At 42.6% G+C, this 20,558-nt stretch overlaps 1 protein-coding gene across 4 annotated transcripts; it reads left to right on the plus strand.

The window, feature by feature from the left end:
• Window positions 1-754: 754 nt before the first annotated feature.
• Window positions 755-12,128, plus strand: ptger2a (prostaglandin E receptor 2a (subtype EP2)). 4 transcript variants are annotated; one of them, XM_041032648.1, is made up of 3 exons: window positions 755-1,525; window positions 2,460-3,377; window positions 8,937-12,128. In XM_041032648.1, exons 2-3 carry the CDS (start codon window positions 2,556-2,558, stop codon window positions 9,222-9,224), a joined length of 1,110 nt encoding a protein of 369 aa, XP_040888582.1. In that variant the 5' UTR covers window positions 755-1,525; window positions 2,460-2,555; the 3' UTR covers window positions 9,225-12,128. The 4 variants fall into 4 exon arrangements, with proteins under 4 accessions (XP_040888582.1, XP_040888583.1, XP_040888584.1 ...); XM_041032649.1 differs by having other exon boundaries at window positions 755-1,521; XM_041032650.1 differs by having other exon boundaries at window positions 755-1,028.
• The last annotated feature ends 8,430 nt before the right edge of the window (window positions 12,129-20,558 follow it).

Below are 20,558 nucleotides of genomic sequence, written 5' to 3' on the forward strand. Positions count from 1 at the left end.
ACAGTGCAATCTCCACACACAAACATACATAAAGGAAGTTAAAGAGTCAAAACACATACTCTGAGTGTTATGGTGCCACATACATGGCAGATGAAAGGAGGACACACACATGCTCAAGTGCATAGACACAGGTCATTGCATACTATTCCCAAAATATACACCGCATAGAGAAACCTGTTTGTATGTTATTTCTGGAGAAACAATATTTGCAGCTCAGAACACGTTCGCAGTGTTGTATACATTTGGGGAGACCTTTGCTCTGGTGTTTATTTAGAGAAATATTGCCTCAGAGACCGAACAGGCACTGTAGACTTTTCTTTTATTACGAGGAAACTGTCCAAATTAAAAACACACAAGCTGGCAGGTAGGAACTGAAGCAAAGTCTGTTGTATGTAGTGACACTACACTACAGAACTGTATTATTGCACAAACGATTTTTTGTATATGTGTGTGTGTGTGTGTATATATACACACACATAATTACACACTCCATTACATTATAAATATGCTGTCATTTCCATTTTTCCCATTTTATTAATCCTCAATAAAACCTGATTCTGACTCTGATGGTTCACCCTCCCTGTGTTTATTGGCAGCATCAGTACTTTCAGGTGTACTTGTATTCTTACAGTAGTATCTGAAGGTATAGCTCGTGGATAACTGGCTCCATGCAGCAGCAGCAACAGTCGCCAACGCACGGGGCGGGTGTACCCACGCCGCGTGACGTCATCGCACCATTCCCTGCACCCCGGGTCTATACATGCCTGTCTCATCTGAGTGCCGCGCGCCTCGCCCTGTCCACACCCCACCTTTAAAGCAGAGAGGCTTCATATGAGAAACAAACGATAAAAGTGGGATCCATATCTCGACCCTGCGACTCGGTCTGGACTGTACCACGCGGAAATAAAAATCTCGACCACGGGGAGCAAGTTAAACGATAGGTGCGAGCGTAATTATCTGGATGCGTTTCACCCCCGTGAAGCCCACGCGGACGCGACAGAAGTTGCCTCGCGCTGTTTTGTTATTCGGTGAGACCTAAAATCTAAACTCCTTTATAGAAAATCCACCTGTGTAAAAACGTCCTTTCTGACTGTTTTGTGCGCTTGTACCTGATCTATAGTTGATCGATCTATCTATACATCCAGCTGCATTTGTTCCAGTTAAATTCCAACTTCGCATCTGGTCTCTCTGAGTTAAACTACAGCTTTAACTCCACTCGCATCTAAACGGACTTTAGTAAAGTTCTTTTGTGCAAAAAACTTTATTTGTTCTTTTTTTTTTTTTTAACGTAATCTGGTGCCGTACGTCTCCAGACTAAAGAATGGCATGCCCATAAATCTACTTTCTAATTATCCAGCATTTTAAATTGCTATCGCAACTAGAGGTGAGGAAAATCTACAAAGAACCTATACGAAACACAACCAGCCGTCCACAGAGCCAACACCTGGACACATCTGGAAGAGCTCTCCCCTGTGTATCGGGGCGCGCAGCGGGCATATACACGCGCATTGGAAACAGCAAGTAGGTGAGTTAGTTATCTGGTCCTTACACACCCAGTGAAAGTGAAGGCACACACATGGACATGCAAGTGGAAGAGATAACTATGTAGGTGGAGAAGAAGAGGAACCACGCTGGGTTTCACAACTCACACATGTATACTGGAGCAGAGTTCAAGCACTGGAATTTTTCAGTTTATGCAAAGTGCTCGGTTTTTATGAAAGGCAGAAAGTGCTGGGATCGGAAAAGTTAGACAAAGGCTTGCAAACATAAAATTAGAGTGGTGTATAGTCAGCACTGTTGACACTGAGTCAAAACAGAGTCTGAAAGCGAGGGACACTAGTAAACATCCTCCACAAATGATGCTGCGTCTCCTGCCTGTGTCAGGAGTGTCAGACAATCCAATGGTGATTCTGACTTTAGGGCTTTGGGGGGTTTTTTTTCTTGTGTTGAATTTTGATATTTACAAGTGGCGCCAAAATTAATGTTAATGTCTTGTCCATAACCACTAGTTTTCCTGTGCCCCTTCTCTGTTCCTACTCTTAAATTTCACTGACTAAACTACATGTTACATGAGAAATGAAAATAAGCTGTGACTGCCAGATGTTTGGTATAATTTGGTTTGTAAATTTCTCTCTTAAATTCAGTTCTAGTAAGGATTAAAAAAGTCCAATATCATAAGAAAAGTAATTTAAGAGAATCTTTCACTTTTTAACTATTGATTCATTTGGAGATTGTTTTCTCAATTTATTTAATAATTATTTTGTCAGTGAAATGTCAGAAAATAGTAAAACATATATATATATATATATATATATATATATATATATATATATAATTTTAACTTGAAAAAGACATAGCTGATTAATCATTTTTCAGAATAGCTAGAGAATCATTTTCTGCTGATCAACAACTGCAGCTCTAAATCTCACAGATATTCTCTCTCTCTTTTGTTTTCCCAGGATGGCTGCAGACAACTACTTAAGGATACATTTGTGACACTTTTTTTTTTTTTTTTTAAAATCAGACAAAGATTTTATAGTCAGCCTTCAGCCATAATGAGTCAAGAGGAAGACCCGTGCCACACCAAGCACTACATTGACTCCACCACGAGCCCAGTGCCCAGTGCCATCATGTTTGCAGCGGGCATCTTTGGCAACGTAGCCGCGCTGGTGATCCTGGAAATCCGCCGCTGCAGAGAAACGAGGACTGGGGACAAGTGGCGGCGTGCGCTGTTTCACGTCCTCATCACATCGCTGGTGGTCACGGACCTGGCGGGCACCTGCCTGATCAGCCCGCTGGTGCAGATAGCTTACTCACGCAACACTACTATGGTGGGGATGTCACCTGAACACAAAGGAGTGTGTCAGTACTTCGGTCTCAGCATGACCTTTTTCAGTCTGGCCACCATGTCGCTCCTCTTCAGTATGGCATTAGAGAAATGCTTTGCCATTGGATACCCCTACCTGTACAGCCGGCATGTCACCAAGAAATGTGCCTATATCACAATCCCTCTGGTGTTCCTGTTGTGTATGTCGTTCTGTCTCCTCCCTTTCGCGGGATTTGGTAAATATGTACAATACTGCCCTGGCACATGGTGCTTCATTGACATGAGCCCAAAGAGTAAGAAGGACGGGGCCTACGCCAACCTGTACGCCACTATTATGCTAGTGCTGGTGCTGGCTACTGTGGTGTGCAACGGATTTGTGGTGTACCAGCTGCTGAGGATGTACCAGCGTCGGAAGAGGAACGGCTCGATGATGTCGACCACGAGATCCAAGACTGACCGCAAAGCGATGTCCATGGCCGAGGAGGTGGAGCACCTCATCCTGCTGGTGTTCATGACCATCACCTTCATCATCTGCACGCTGCCCCTGGTGGTAAGATGAAAGCAGATAACACACACATTCATGCTTTGCAGTCAGCTAACCTTGTTGTATTACTTAAGGTGAATTAACCCTATAAGGACTGACTGAACGCAACAGCGGTTAGCTGACTTTGTTGGAGGTTAATTAGCTCTATAGGTCAGTTGGTCAATAGTCAAAGCAGGGATTGATTATTAAGTCCCACGGTTGTGTGAGTGAGCACGTCCTGTGGGAGTGCTGCTTTAGGTCTAATATTTAAAGGGAAAACCTACACAACAGACAGCAGAGTTGTAGTGTGCTGTATCACTACAAATGACCCGAGGATGAGGATTTCATCAGTAATGTTATCAGGAAGCTATTTGGACAGAGACTGTAATGAGAAGCTAAAGAGTATCTGGCTCAGAAACTGTAATAAAAAAAATTAGGGGGAGTGACCCAATAATCATTTACCATCCCTGTTAGATGCACAGATGATGGACTGCAGTGACATGTTAATGACACTGTCCCTCTCAGAGCAGAATACCGTCTGAGACACTGTGTCCTGTACGCACACTGTGCCTGTGAGCTGATGCCAGTGTTGATTTTGGGGAGCGGCAACAGTGCGGCTGCATGGATGGACAAAAGTACAAATGACTCACGCCTCTCCATTAGCCATTACGCCGTCTCAGTGAGACTCCTGGGTAATCTGTTTGTAATCACATAGGTTCTGAAAGTGTCGCTTTGGGCATCATGTGGGAGATCAATAATTTCCTCAGCCGTGTATGATGATGTGCACTTTATTGCACTCAGCAGTAATGGGCCATTTAGTTTGTTGCCGCATCTTAGTTGTGGCTTGAAATGCAAAGTCATAACCTTCATCTCTGCAGTAACTCCAACATTCTGCACCACGTGTAATTCAATAAAAGAATTTGAGAAAAGACGGGAACAGTTTTAGAGCATGTTAGAGGGTCTGCATCAACGTGAGCATCGTCAAGAGAGAAGCCAGCATTTATATGACACGACTTACACACAGTGTTTTGACTTTTTCATATACGGGGTGTGGCTTTCACACTGCACAAGAATTTTGACAGTTTTAACCCAAATAAAACTTAAGTTAAAACAGCATCATGAGAAATTTTAAAACTTTATACTGAGTGGATCTGACCTGTGTCACAGAATCAAGATTAAAAATCAGGTCCCAACTTTGAACATTCAGGGAAAATTAGCCATTTTGCCTTTTTTGTTTGCTTTTGTTTTTTTGTCATTTACCATCACAACATCTGGATACATTAAACAGCAACAGTTTATGCTGTGCTTGTGTTTTACGGGATGGATGAGCTTAATTACGGAGCTCAGTGGGTGCTGGAAAAACACGAGCAGAAACTATGGTCTGGTGGGAATCAGTACTAAAGTTAAGACAGACTACCAAGCTTCCACTGTGTAAGTGGAATCCAAACATGTTAAACATGTTAAATACAATAAAGGGATTGTGGGGACTGTGGGGACTTGATGAAAAAAGGGAAAACACCTTTTCACATACGGTCTGCTTGCAACACCAAACCTCAAATGTCAGTTGCCTGCTGCCACCCACTCAGAGGCACGAAGCCCACACGCTCTTTCGAGAAATATGTCCAAAATGACTTGATGGTAGAATGGTAGAGCACGAAACTCAGTCTCTCGGGGTCGTGGGTTTGAGCCCCACTCCAGGCGGTACCACCTCCCATGGGCCCACCACCCGTGGGAGGTGCTGCAGGATTTGGGTGCACAAAATATAAATTTGACTTTTGTTTTTTTAGTTTTTTGTTTATATATATATATATATATATATATATATATATATATATATATATATATATACACACTCTCTTACACACACATACATATATATATATATATTTTTTTTTAAACTCACTCTTGATTTCAACTTTGGCAAAACTGTCTTCACGTGTCTTCACGCCTGTTGTGTCTAGATAGCAGCCTCTCTCACTGTGTCTTATCAGATTGCCAGCAGACATTTCCCCACAGCAGACAGACGTCATCATAACATTCAGGTCACCCCACATATGATAAAGTCTTTGTAAAATACTAGTCATGTCATGTACATACTAATCAATCACTTACTTGTGGCAGTCGCAGTCACGTCTCCTCTCCTGTCGTCCCCTCATATTTCCACAGAATGGCCACATTAACCTATTGATGAACATTTCCGTTCGTTGCCCTGCAGAGAGATGTAGAAAACCTTTTACCACGTTATCATTCAAAGCACACGCTTTCAAGTGATTATGCTGAGGGGGCTTCGGTCAATCTTTTAAAGGAACATCCAGCCTCAAGTAGAATTTCCTTTCTCATTCCTTTCTTTTACGATGTAGATGAGGACAAAAAAGTCGTCTCTGCTGCCATTTTTCTGAAGCCATTTTACATTTTCACTCTGACAGTGAACCCATAATGAGTCTTAATGCCTACACAGGGCATTATAAAGGACCTTCACAGAACATAAACAGTTTTTAGGACAGCATCTCTAAACACTTGGTTTTAAAGTATAACCAGATATAAGCAACACATACAGACTGTTTCACTGGTTGTGCTGTGCATTGCTGTACTAACCCTATAGGAAAAAAATCATAGTATTTCAAATGCGAATGATGTGATGACACGATAAAATCAAACGGTTTTCTTTGAGGTAATAGTACAGCTGTGTTTTCTGTGTGGGTTCAGAAGATGGAACAGATAATCTGACAGATGCAGAAACAGCAGCTAAAGAGGGTGAAGTGTGAATGATCATGTTAAAGATGTTTTAGATTTCCAGTGGCTACGCATTCAAATGCACCACACATTACTATAATGGCATAATTTATTGAGAGCAATATATAAAACACTCATGGGCATCCAACGAGGCAATGTGATACCACAGTCTGAGGTCAGGATATCACACACACACGCACACGCACGCACACAGCTATATCATATGACATTTTTCTGCCAATATGAAACTGTGAGCTGATGATGTGTTTGTGTGGGATGTGCCTCCGGTTATCTGTGATTGCATTAAAAATTGAAAAGGCCATACTGTAGCCTTTAGCACAGATAAAGGGAGACACACTGATGGAGAGACAAAGCTACAGCGATGGAAAATGAATTGCACAGACTGGGATTTGGACCCAGGACAATACAATACCGTGATGCATTTTTGGTAATGGAAGACGAGCTTGCATTCTGAATATTCTCTGCGCGTCAAGCCCTCACACACACACTTCACATTAACGCTTTTATTACACTTCCTGTTGTTCCTGAGATTGTAGAAAACTCAGATTTCATGGCTTTGCCTGGAAACCCAGAAAAACTCTGGCTTCACATGCACACGCGATCCTTCGCCTACTCTGTTTTTGTCTCACACACATGGCAAGGCCTGTCACTAATCACAGAAATGTCCTCATGTGGTTTTGTTTAAAACGATGCTGGGATTGTTATGGAGCTGTTCTACACATTGCACCTCGTTCGTCTTTTATTCCAAAGCTTCATTTCCTGATTGAGTTACGCAACAAATTGCCATTTTTCATGCAGCGGGTGAGAAAATCTGGAGGAGTGAAGTTTTAGAAACGTTTTCTCAGCTGTCAAACTAACAGCTGCTAATAAGCCCTTAAGCAAGACTCTTAAATAGCATTTGCAGCTGTGGAGTTGGCTCAGTGAAGAGGACATTATTGAAGAATAACCAATTAGTCTTTGTGGTAATGATTCAGCCACTGGTTTGTGTGACTCAGCTACAGGAAATTGGCCTAATGAGGCTGACGTAACAGGGATTTGGATGCTTTTACAGGAGTCAAACCTCAGTGAGTTTAGAAGAAAAGCTTCATAACATAAGAGAGGAGAGAGTATGAAGAAACAGTGTGGGAAATTCAGGGAAAAGCAAGAGGGAGGTAGAGATGAATATCGGAAGTGAAAGAGATTTTAAATGTCAGAGAAGTGAATCAAAGAAGCGGCGCCTTTTCAGGTTATACGCTGACTCTACAAACAGTTGCAAGGTCGTTTTTCTTTTCACGTTTAACTCGATATTGTTCCTCTCCGACCCCCCAGAGAGAGCAGCAGCAGGAATTTCTGAACTTGTGAACAAGTCACAGCTTCCATGGATTGTGTTGTTATTCAACCCAGCCTTGTGGTCATCAGCCCAGGGGCTTTTCTGCTTCTCCTCCCAGCCACTCGCTGCAGTAGCTGATATCACAGGCAGATTTCAGCCACAGCGGAGGAACTAAAAACAGTGAGGTCTGCTGCTCATTCTTGGCCCCAGTGGTGCTAAATAAAAAGAGCTAGAATCAAAAGCTGCTTTCATTTAAAAACTTCAGAGACTTTGTAATAGCAGCTATCACTCAGAAACCCCCAAGAACAGATGTCACGAAGATGTTAGTGTGTGGGATTATATGGTGGAATGCTGATGTTTATCTGAAATTTCATTCTGTTTTATTTCATTGCCAAAATTAAAACCACTGCTTTGCTGTGTCTTTTGTTATCCTGCCCTACAAAGTAAGAACCCAGTAACCAGTAACGTTTTACCGTAATAAAATCTTATTACACCACAGAAATGGATAATGCCAGAGAAAACAGCATTTAAAATATGTAGCAATCACAAAACGGAGCTAAAATCCTCTGGCTGAAGGAAGTTTCTCGTCTCGTCTTCTCACACGAGTAAAATTCAGCATGACAACAAATACTCTGCAGATACTGATCGATTACAGTAACAATGAACCATGAATACATATTTCACAACAAAGATTCTCTCATTATCAGATTATGCATGTGTGTCTACGCACTCAGCTCGGGCGATCGACATCTGCCTCTCAGCCTCTCCTTAAAACCAACGCACACGCACACACATGTTCACATTCTCCATCATTTATAGGCCGCCTGTATTTGCCTGAGCCAGTTTATCTGAAAAGCAAACAAAATGACACTCAGAGTAGTTCAAATATCCTCTTTCAATTAGAACACTGCTCGGGCTCTGCAAACATCCTGTTTGTGCCGGGATGAGTGATTGTGCCTTCTGAAGGCAAGAGGAGGAAATTTAAGGGAGTGTGCGCTTTCTGCTGGAACGTGCAACCTTTCTTATGCAGATACACATAATACTATGCAAATGGTGCTAAGTTGCCTGTGTGGTTAACAGCTGTTCTACTTTGGAGATGTATTCCCATGCAGACAATACAAACCCCAGCTGTGGCCATTGTTACAATCCTAGCCAGTCATCTGTCAGCATTCAGACATTAAATCTGTGTGAGACCATGAAGTGAGAACACACTTTGGGGTGTGTATAGCATGAGGCCTCAGCTTCCAGAGCACCCACTCAATTAGAAATCGAAACTTGGTTTCACTTTCTATGATTCATGTCCCTTATCAGGCTGTCACACTGCTCCTGTCAACAAGTCCCACTCTTCATCTGCTGCTGCTGCTGTACAGGCTTTAATGTGGGGGTTTTATGACCAGGATCATAGTTAGGATGCCGCTGGTGGTGTGAATGGTGTGGGATTATACCTCGGCATCTAATTTAACACACGGCCTTCTCTTTTCTCACTCCCCTCCTCTTCTCGCCTCACTCTATCCATCTCTCAGATCCGCGTGTACATCAACTCCATAGGGAACCGAATTGAGTCTCACCCCATGGACCTGACTGCCCTCCGCTTCATCTCTGTCAACTCCATCGTCGACCCCTGGGTCTATATCCTCCTCTCCCCCAGCGTGATGCACTTTTTCTGGGCCTCGGTCTGCCAGGCCTCCCTAGGAACCTCCAGGGGCTCCGTGTTTAAATTGTCGATGGCTAAAGAGAATTCCACTAACATAGAACTGTCTCGCCCAACGTTGGACTACACTGAGAACTTTCACCCTGTGGAAAATGTATGACCATAACAGTACATTTACAGTTTGATATTTATATTTATTGGACACCTGATTGGATAGTGTGTTCTCCTTGGTGATCACATGAAGTGGGGAGGTTTTGTGGGCCGCAGCATCTGTTCCCTGGGGGTATGTTTCCATGAGTTAATGACCCTTTCTGTCCAACTGATAAAGCACCTCCAACCAGTTTTTAATCAGCCGGTGGCCGTCTCTGGCCTCTCTAGCATTTCAGCAGATTTTATGCATTTTAAATGCATAATGACTTCTCTAGAAATCTGTATTTCAAAGGTCAACATTTTCTTGCTTGTATTCTGTAACGATCTGGAAAACTGCAAGTGTGACACAGTAAAGACGTTGCTCTATCACCGCGAACAGAAAAAGGGATTAGCCTCGGATTCTGGACACACAGCGGAGGGAGAGAGGGACCAGTGACACAGAGCCTTGCTTGTTCTTGCCTTCGCCGATTCAAATGCTGCTTTCCAAACAGTTGTTACTGGTTCTGATACAGCAAAGTACGGAATCCATATAAACTGAGCAGAAACAGAGATAAATTTATAACAGAAAAGGAAAGAGATACATGTTCATGCCAGGTACAGATAAGCATACCAAGACGTGACCTAAACATGAGACAGATATACAGATATAGACATTTGAGGCATGCCGCTCTCTTCTGAACACTTCAGTGGTCATGGGTCATCATCTCGAGGACATTATCTCATAACCTCGGAGCTACTTAACCTCTCACCATAGCCTCTGGTCTGCTTTGGTAACCCTTCCCCTCGCATTCATACCAGGTCCCTGCTGGAAAAGTCAAAGGGCAAGAAGACTAGAGAGACCTTTGATAGACAAGACGGTCAAAACTTCACTCAGGGTGTGGATTGGAAAGAGCGACAAAAGGTTAAACTGATGGTAGTGACGTTATTTCATTCATCTGTGCATGTACAGTAAGTAGCATATAATATTATATATATAAAGTTATTCATTCAGACTGGAGTTACCTTGAAAACCATTTCTTCTTGCACTAAGCAGCAACAGATCAATATTCTCACATAATCTTGTCGTAGCAACCTACTAAATAAAGGATCGTGGATAATTTAAGTACTTTTTGAAAGAACAGCAGCTATCTCCTTTAACAACAAAATCACACCATTAGGATTATTCTGTCAAAACACTTCTACAGACCACTCTTTCTTACCTAAATGAGAATATACAGTAGCTGCACTGAAGGGTCTTTGTTTTTAGACTTAGACTTGTTTTTATTGTCATTCAACAGACACACACTGTCGGTGTATATATCAAACAGAATATCGATACCTTGGCTCACAGTGGATTGGACACATAAAGGGGTGGACAGAAATGATCCAAAATACAAAAATAATATATTCACAGAATACAGAATGTAAAATGCTGATATGACATAAGAGTTAAAATTACTTAGTGTATAAGGGAATAAAGTGACAAAAAAGGGTGTGTGTGTGTGTGTGGGGGGGGGGGGGGTTATTGCAGTGTGTGGGAGTTCAACAGTCTTTTTTGTAAACAAAGTGTTGTTAACATTCAGTGTTACTAACTGGAGTAGCGTGAAAATTGGCAGTTATGTGTATCGCTTCGCCTGCGTGCTTGTGAGCTTAGATGATAAAGTCAAAACAGGGGCCTATTCATAAAAACATTGCCGCCAGTTAATACCACCAGATTTGGGAAAATGCTGTGAAGAATAAAAGTCTTATACAACAGTCCTATAATAAAACGTTCGATTTAAATAAAGTGGATGAAATAATAGAAACACCCATCAGCCTCCAAAATGACCAGAAAACTGATTTACAGCAGGACTGCTGTGTTAGACTGCATTAGTTCTAGCTAGGTGTGCCTAATAAACTGCACTCTTTAAAAAGCACCATTGTTTGTTTTCAGTTAGCAGACACGTCATTGCGGGGACAGAACTCTCAGCAACTTAAAAACATTTCCTCCTGTATCTTGCTTTGTTTCCTCCTGGGATGTCATTTGTTCAATCCATGTTGCCCTGACTGCACAAAGATTTAGTGTCTGACTATATCCTCGCACTGATTCTCCAAACCAGTTCAACTACCAACTAAAGAAAGCCCATCAATCAAACTCTAAGTTTAAAATTCTCCCCTGCTACAGACCATTAAAGGTTCCACTTGGTGGGTTCCTACTGGGTTAAATGACACAACTCTTACCAAAAGAATCAGATTCAAACTGGGCTCAAGTGTCTGGAACAATAAGCTACTACAGATTTTCACAGGAATCTCCGGTCAGATCTCCACTCAGAGTGGAGTGACTCAGGTTACGTAATAACAGAGGTGTAGTTTGAACTGAAAGAGTTTGCTCCTCAAGAATGTGTTTGTGGTGTGTATATTTGTGTGTTTATGTGTGTGTGAGAGAAAGACACGCACACAATGAGTGTGGTGAGAGTAAAGATATTGACTCTTGCTTTATGAAAACAGCGGTTTATTGCCTTCCTTGGTCTGTTGTCGGTTCTGAGCCGAGCATGAAAATGTTGTGTGTTCGCCACAGACACACACACGTGCACGCTGCTTCCTGTGGATGTTGTGTGTGACTTTTGCTTCTCTGTGCGTGTGTGTGTGTGTTTGCCAGTGCTTTTTCCTGTTGTGTTCTTGTGTGAGAGAGAGTGTGAATATATTTTCGGTAAATATATGCTTATGTGCCTAAAACACGTTGTATACAGTACATGTGCATGCCAATGTGTGTGTGTGTGTGTGTGTGTGTGTGCGTGCGTGCGTGTATGAGTGTATGTGACTGCACTGAAATGTAATGATGTCAGACCTGAATGCCCGGCTGTGTTGTACTCTGTAATTATAAAGTACTGTAGATGAAACTGAATGCACTGAGCACATGTGTGTGTGTTATGGCTTGTGTAAATAAACATCTCATCCACCAAATACTCTGCCCGATCCTTCTCACCTTATTCCTCCACACACACACACACACTTAGCCCCTTACCTGAACCTAAACCTAATTGTAATCTGCATCCTTTACCCTTTAACCCTCAAACAGACCAAAATGTCCTCACTGCACAAGACCTATGCTCCAATTAGTCCTCATACACACACATATAGAAGGTGGATTGGTTCCAGATGTGGAGAATATAGCCGACACGTGTGTTCCAATTTCTGTATGTCGTCCTTGAAGAATGTTCCCTCCACATATTTTAGGTTTGCTTTGTTCCTGTTGTGCCCCCCCCCCCCCCCCCCCCCCCCGTTTCAACACAACATGTTTCAGTGATTTAAACTAACGGGCCAATATGGCGAGGGAGAACCGCAGCCTACGTGGTCTTTTGACTGCTGATCGCAGGCAATCGCTACGCACAGGAAGTCAAGAGCCACCACATGATCTTTGCCACAGAGCTCATTTTTAGTTTGGGGCCACAGTTTGTTTTTTTTTTAAATCATAAATATCAGTGAAAATCAGCAAACTGATGGAAAGTTGTTTATAGAAAGTGGAAACGACAAGCAGGTGCTGCCGAATGGAAAAGCTTAGGCGAAAGTTTTAAATTTATGCGTGGAAATTTTTGTTTGTTGAAGGAAAAAAAAGGGAAATGACATCTGATTGCCATTTTTTTTTATCTCAAAGCCAAAGTTCAGTCAAATCAAAACACAGACATCTGATGCTGTGGGTCAGATTCAGACAGCTTAACACGGTGCAGATGTTTCAGATCGTAAACAGGATTGTAAAAAGATTAAAACCACAGAGGTGTCGACCTTTTCACAGTTTTGTCAATAGCCTTCTCATCTTTTAAATCACAGACACGTCAGATTGATTTACCTAAAAAAAGAACCATATATATATATATATATATATATATATATATATATATTTTGTGAGAAGCTAAAACACAGAACTCAGAAAATAAAGCAGTATAGGTAACAGCCACACAGGTTCCCAGATTTAACCATCAAAAACTACTCTGATTTCAAGAAGCGTTTTTCCCCCTCTCTATTCCTTCCTCCTCTCTTCCATCAGACCTTTTCTTTTCCCGCTCTCTCCCTCTCTCCTCCCATTAGCCAATGGATGTGAGGTAATCTAATTTTCAAGAGTTATGTTCCAGGATTGAAGACATTTAAGGGAACCACCCATTTATATGCCCATCTCTCTCTCTCTCTCTCCATTCTGAAATTAATCTCTCCCACTCCCTCCTCTCTTTTCTCTCTCTGTCTCTGTGTGCATATAATCGTATATATAGATAGATACAGATATCCTGAGACCAAGAGCACATAGGAAAGTATATGGAACAATTCTTCAAAATGTATCTTTAAAATGGAACAATTTCAAACTCAGACAGGATCCAGCTGCAGGCCTCACTCTGCTGTCTGCTCACAGTCCAGATAAAGATGTCCTCCATCAGCGACACCACCTTACCAAGCTCACGGCGGCTAGAGATCAAACTGCTGAAGTCACGGTTTGATCCGGACCGACGTGCTGTGAGTCAGGCTCGTTGAAAGCACCCATCATTTGATTACGTTTTGACAGGAATGTCATTTCCCTCAATAATTACCCATAATTCACTACTTCTCCTGCTTGTTTTATGTCAATTAATGTCTCACCAACAAACAATTACATCCAGACATCAGGAGCACATCGGCCTTAACTGGGTTTATTCAACGTAATTGATTTGTTGATTAATTAACCCTGTCTGGTTAATTGGATAATCTCTTCTCTTCTTGTGTTGTGGTTGGGTCAGAGGAAGGAAGGAGCTGATGTGTGTGTGGAGTTTGTAACTGAGAGCTTGCAGATTATTTGGTGACCATAATATCAGAGGCTGACCCTGATGTCTGTATGGATTTATAATAAATTAGTAATTATTATTATTATTATTATTATTTTTAACCTATTGTCATGGACTATGAAGGGGAAAACTTCAAAACTAAAATATGAGACAGTGTAAGCTTTAACAAATAATAAAAACCTAGTCTGTCATTACAAGAATCATTAACATGACTATCGTCTGATCTATGAGATCTAGTCACAGTCACACAGTTGCAGTAAAAAGAAGAAAATAAGATATTCATCTTACATTTTTCTGTAGCTTTTCCCACTAAAAACATGAAAACAAAACTGATTTCCAGATAATCTTTTTTTTTTGTAATTAGTCATACTGAAATTCATCAGTGAAACACTGCTGGGATTCCAGTAACAAAGAGCTGCCCCCACACATAAGAACAACTTCACCCTTCACTCGCCTGGTTTCAAGCCTCGAGTTCTGAGAAAGAAAATCTTCCCTGTAGATAAAAAAAACCAAATATGGTAACGCAAATGTCACTGTTTACTGTAGCAGCTGGTAAACTTAAGTAAATAATTAACACTATTTTTATTCTAGTTTTAAACTTAACTAATACTAATCGAGAGACAATAATGACGGGAGTTGCCCTCATTTTCTCTCTGCGGCCAACAGCCAATAATCTGGAGTTCAAAGGTTAGAAAAGAAACGTTTGAGCAGGTCGTCAGTTCAGCTCAGGAAGTGAACAGGTCAGAACAGGATGCAGTGGTTAGGTGGTTCGTTTTAACGAGGGGAGGCGCTCAGATCTTAGAGCTGAGCTTTACAAGGCCCCATTAATGCTAAAATCAATGCTAATATCAAGGTTTGATCTTTTACATTTTGAAAAGACAAACGGCTTTCTTAATTTTTAAATGATGCACGTCTGGGAACCCAGAGCTGATGCAAGACAAGAGTGGATGTCATGTTTCTGCTTGGCCTCAAAAACACACCTTCAAACTCCCTAACGCTCATCTCCTTCACTCACGCCATAATGAGGTATTTCTGGCAACAGCTTTTGAAACCGCTTCATTTGCCAGCACGTGTGCAGAAAAGATGAATGACCAATAGCCTGTTTTTTTCTCCAGGTGTGAAGATAAAGAGCTTGAGTGCAAAACGTGACTGAAATGTAAAAACGATACAAGAGAAATTTTAAATATTTTGTAGGAAGGAGAGTATACAGCATCTATTCTAGCTACAGAGTGATGAACTGAGGGATGATAAAACAACCGTGCATCATCATTCACAAACGTGCTTACGCAAGGTTACACATGAGAAGATAAAGTATCTCAATGAGATGCTCGTATAAAAGCTGCTGTAAGAGTCGACTGCAGGTCAAACGGCTGCAGAGCCTGGGGAGGTGAAACACGAGATGTTACTGATGCCGCTGGGTAAACTGTGTTTTCCTCAGAGGGAGTTACTGAATTAAAACCCTGGAGCTGGTTGCAATCAGTGACTTGCTGAAGGACGCTTCAGTCTTTAACTCTGGGCCACCCTGCTGTTCTCATATCAACATGAGCCGGGGGTGGGGGGGTGGTGGGATGAGGAAGGATGTTTTTCCTCTCAGCAGGGAAACTTGATTTATTGTTTGACCCTCAGCTCACTTGAGTGCAAACAGAGATTAGCTGCTTTGCTCAAAGGCATCTCAGTGATTATCACTCAGTTTTTATATCTGCCAAATGCTGTTCGAGTTTTCAAAACTGAACCGTTTCCTCATGTATCAACTTTGACCCCGAGAGAAGCATCTTACAACACTATAAATATGATGACTGCAGTTATGGCACATGAGCTCCTTTATGGGGAAATCAAAGTCAAGTCAAATTTTACCTATACAGCCCAGAATCAAAAACACAAATCTGCATCATCTGAGTGAATATCTGAAATGACAGCAGGACAGAGAGAGGTCTGGAGTGAAGACTCATAAAGATGAGTGTCTGGGGACAGACAGGAACTCTGTGTTCTCTAAGCAAACAGCACAGCATGGAACATAAGGCTTAAGGAGATCAGTCGGGGTATGAAGGGTAACTTAAAGTCTGATGTGACGTGGACAGAGAGCCAGCGAAGGGAAGCTAACGTTGCTGTGATGTGGTCAAATGATGCAGCTCTCACTGCAGCGTTCTGAACCCTCTGAAGACCTTTAGTACCCGCATGTGGCAGACATAAGACAGAATTTAAGCTTTGCTGTGGAGGTGAAAAAAGGCGGCCATGGCGATCTAAAGATAGGACAGGATGAAACGATCAAAATCACACAGCGACACAGCTACTGCCGCTCGATCCAACTGGTGTGTAAGCCCAGGCCTCGCTGATTCCAATTATCACAGAAAAATACATTTCAAAATGCAATGAAGCAAATTTTGCTTAGTCACAAAGTGCTAATACAGAATGTGACTGGGCTACTAAAAGTGAATCTTGGGAAAATTTGAGCACATCCACCCACTGGAGGCCTGTTTAGCTTAATTCTTGCCCAACTGACTGTTGTGAAACACAACAGATGAATCACACAGGAGAGGTGTGTTGATCTCAGAGCGAGGCCTGACTGCAGACAGATGTCTCTCTCCTCTTTCCTCCTCTGTCCTCAAATCATGAAACCACTTCCTCTGCAAACCGCGGCAGCTCTCCTTCACTCTCGCTGCGAATCTCGCTGCTCGTTTTCACAAAACGAAATCCCGCAGCGACAGAAAGAAGGGCCGCGATCCGGAGAGCTGAGACGCGGTGAGAAAGGATGAGCAAGAACGGAGGGATTTCCCCTTTGGTCAGACTGGACGGAGAAAATAGAGGGAGGATTGCCTAACTCCTAAATGTCCATTATTACACACAGCCGTGACAAACAGTCTCTGGACACAGAGGTGTGGTTAAATATAGCAACACGCAGGCTTTCCACAGTTCGGCCAGCTTTAAGAGCAGCACCACAATCACAACAGTCTCCTCCACAAGCAAGTGAGGCACCAGTGCTACTGAATTATTTAAGCAGAGTTTAAACAACAGCAGACTGAAAATCAAAGTGAACTGTCTGCAATGACATAGTTTGGATGACAGCAGGGGAGCCACATCTGTCTGTGTTCATTATTTGGCTCGGTGCTGAAGCTGTGCGGGCACATTAGGACATTTCACTCGTTTCCAGGGAAGTTTCACTTGTTTGAAACAAGGCAGACTTTTAGAGATAAAGGTGAAAAAGCAAACAACAAAAATAGCAGAAGTCTGGACAGACCAAGCAGAGATATGAAATAATTAGGTTGCGCAACCGTCCATTACTTAATAAGTCGATTGGCCTCAATGTTTGCGTGGGCCCACGGCAAGACAGGGGGACTGCAGATGTCTGGTTTTAGTGTGACTGTGGATACTTTACATTTAATTGAGGTCTGGGGATTGAAAAGGGGTTCAGTGTCCGGTGAGTTTGACAGTACTGTACTCATATCAGCACTGTCAAACTCACGGGACAGAAGCCGGCGTCAGTGCACAGCACACACAGCTGCGTGTCATGTGTTTTCCTTCAAAATAACACTGATTAGTCTGACAGGTTCCTGGCATGTATTTGTGCTGGCTTCATAGTTGATAATAAGAAGCTGAGTTGCCCCCGCCCCTCCCCCACTCCCACACCCCTCCCAAAAAAACATGTGATGTTGTGAGTCTGGAGAAACTGACAACAGCAAATATCCAAAGTGGACTAGGTAAAAGATGTGTGTGTGTGTGTCTGTGTTTGAAAGTGGACGGGGTGAAAAGACAGTGGTGTAGACATGTTTTGACTACAGGAGAAGCTGAGTGTTGTGTGTCCCACTATTTGACTTTTTTTTTTTCCTAGCTAAGACAACGAATCCCTCAAGCTGTCACATCAATAAACATATAGAACTGAAGAGAGCTTTTACAGGAAGAACTTCCTTATTCTTCTTTCTGGACCTGACAGTGATTTATTAACCTGTCTTACCAGAAAGAAAAAAACTCAGCAACATTTTGAAATAATTTAGCTGAGATCCTCAGACAGCTGTGACTCGAGCTTCATGCAAACATTGGGCAAATGACATGTTTGGTTGATTTCTGAAGTGAAAAGAAGCAGCTTTCCTCAAATGTTAATGCACTAAAATCGGATTTTTGGCGACACCGGCTTTTCCTGGAACAGAAAGATGAAGTAAGAGTTTTATATCCATCCTCCGTCTCAGGTCTGAACACATACAGTTTCAGTCTAACGGAGCTGTGACTCTCCTCCCCTGCTCTGACTCTCTGAGAGCTGCACTGCTCCGTCTGAGAGTTTACTCTGAACAGCTGAAAATGTCAAATGCCCTTTGTTTCATATTCACTCCACACTAATATGGTTTATGTAACTGTCACTTAAATGCCACAAATAATTGGATGACATGCTGATAACCTTTTTATCTTTCTGTCTCACCTGCTGTGCTTCAGTCTCTATTTACCGGCACACTTTTATCCTACGTCCCTTCCTGAATCTCTTTTACTTCCTCATTAAATTCCTTCATTTTGACACCTTGTGAATTTCCCCGTGACTCTGTCTCTAATGTGGCTGCAGAGGAGCAGAGTATTTTCTTACCCCACGCAATAACAAAGCGATGACAGCCCGTTTCCCGAGGTCATGTTATAACTCGCTGTAACTGTTAGAGCATCAAAGTATTTGCTGCGGCCCTGATTTACTCGTTTATTGTGAAACGTCCAGTTAACTGAGGCGAGTTTCTCCCTACCTTATCTTTATGAATAGCAATGAGCTCATGCTTGGAGGGAAGCCAGCTTCTTTCTATGAGGAAAACTCAGAGCTCCCAGAAACTTTCTCTTTCTCTTCTCTATGAACCAACAATCCCAGTGACAGTATCTGCTACATAAATCAACAAAACAGCGCAAAAGTGGTCTTCCTCAGTGGGTGCACATTCTTGCGTACAATGGGTGTGTTAGCGCTGAAAGCGAGCCAAACGCTGAGTCCTGTCAGGACTTGTTAGAAGAAACTGATGAATAACCCAGGTAAACAGACAAAGCAAGGAGCGCACACTCTTTTATATTACAGACGGTGGTACACTGGGGACAAACCCCCACACTGGAATCACACCAAGACTCAAGCTCAAATCAAGAACTGTAACAAAAAAAAAAAAAAGGGCGGTTTGGAGAAATGTATTTCCCTCCCCCGCTGAGCTGCTTCAGCCAAACTAAACATTTTAGTTGAGGCTGAGAGTTGAATTCTGCCAATAAATGACTGACACACACGCCAGGATTTACAGTCTGCAGACAGGAAGCATTTGTTGTCTTCAGAAACCGATGGCAGACGGATGCTGCTGGTGTCTTCCTGCTCATGATTCTGTGGCCAAGCTGAGGCTGAGTGGATGTTATTGATTGGAAGTCGCGTCTCCTTCCCAAACCAAACCACTGAAAGGATAAAGATAAGTGAAGCCACATGGCTATGGAGAAGATTTTTATGTCACATCTCTGCTTTAAGCTGTCAGTTTTGAATCCTCTCTATCATTCCAAGTGCTTCAAAGGCTGTGCTATACACACACTGCAGCCCAGGTCTCACAGCATGAACCTGATCCACCTCACTGGACTGAGAGAGGGAGAGGAGGGGGGCGTCGAGTTGACCAGGACATGATAGAGGACGAAGAGGATGCGAAGGGGGAAGAAAGAAACCAGGAGCCCAGATACACATGAAGCAGAACCAGATACGGGCCGGGATTGACATCACCGGCAAACCTGTGTCTGTGGAAAAGTACTGTCCAAAGGGCTGTCTTATACCCCTGCCTGTTACAGTACACTCAGTCACATCATCCCTGAACCACTATTCATCAGTTTTAGGAGACAAGCCTTTGGCATTTAATCACATCCCACATCTTCCCTATGAAAAAATGACAGACGAAAGGAAACTTAACCAACAGGAAGTCACTGGAGCCTATACAGAACTGGTACGAGACAAAAGGAAATCATGTCAATATGACCCCCCCCCCCAAAAAAAAGAAATATTTGGTTTCGTAGGAGATCCCGACTGATTTGAAGGGAAGCACAGAGAGCTGGGAACCGTTCAGAGATAATCTCCCTGATAGCAGAGTGTTACTGCAGGCCTGAAATGCTCAGTATTCCCACGCTCCGTTCATCCTGGCCAGGAACGCCACCACGTCGTTAAGAGTTTACCGCTGACTCACAACAGAAGGCTGCGTCTGTGCTCGAGGTGATGTCTCACTGCATTGCTAATGTGTCCTCTGACTGGATGAGGCTGCAGCCTTTTAGCTATCAGCTGCTGTGCCTTGTGTGTGTGTGTGTATGTTAATGAAGCGAAACTTATTGCAATTCTTTGCGTGTGCGTGTGTGTAGCTACTTCCTGGCATCATGTGTCAGCAAGTGATGGAGTAACAACCGCCCGGTTTAAATATTGCACACATATTTTCTTTGGCCTCCACCTGCACTGCGGGTTTATACTGGGATGTATTTGTACTGCATTTCCCAGAAACCACCTCTCAGTCCAACAGGGTTTCCAGCACTGTGACGTCTTGTGCTCTGATTTCCTCTTCATTAAAAACAGTATTTTCTTTTCATTTTGACATAGTATCTCCAAAGTTTGATTTAGA

The sequence above is a fragment of the Toxotes jaculatrix genome, chromosome 24 (genome assembly GCF_017976425.1).
Source record: "Toxotes jaculatrix isolate fToxJac2 chromosome 24, fToxJac2.pri, whole genome shotgun sequence".
Classification (NCBI taxonomy): domain Eukaryota; kingdom Metazoa; phylum Chordata; class Actinopteri; family Toxotidae; genus Toxotes; species Toxotes jaculatrix.

Excerpts from the sequence above, each read along its gene's own strand:
- ptger2a (XM_041032648.1), top strand. The coding sequence starts at position 2,556 with ATGAGTCAAGAGGAAGACCCGTGCCACACCAAGCACTACATTGACTCC. Across the intron at positions 3,378-8,936 it reads TCTGCACGCTGCCCCTGGTG|ATCCGCGTGTACATCAACTC; the intron begins GTAAGATGAAAG and ends TCCATCTCTCAG.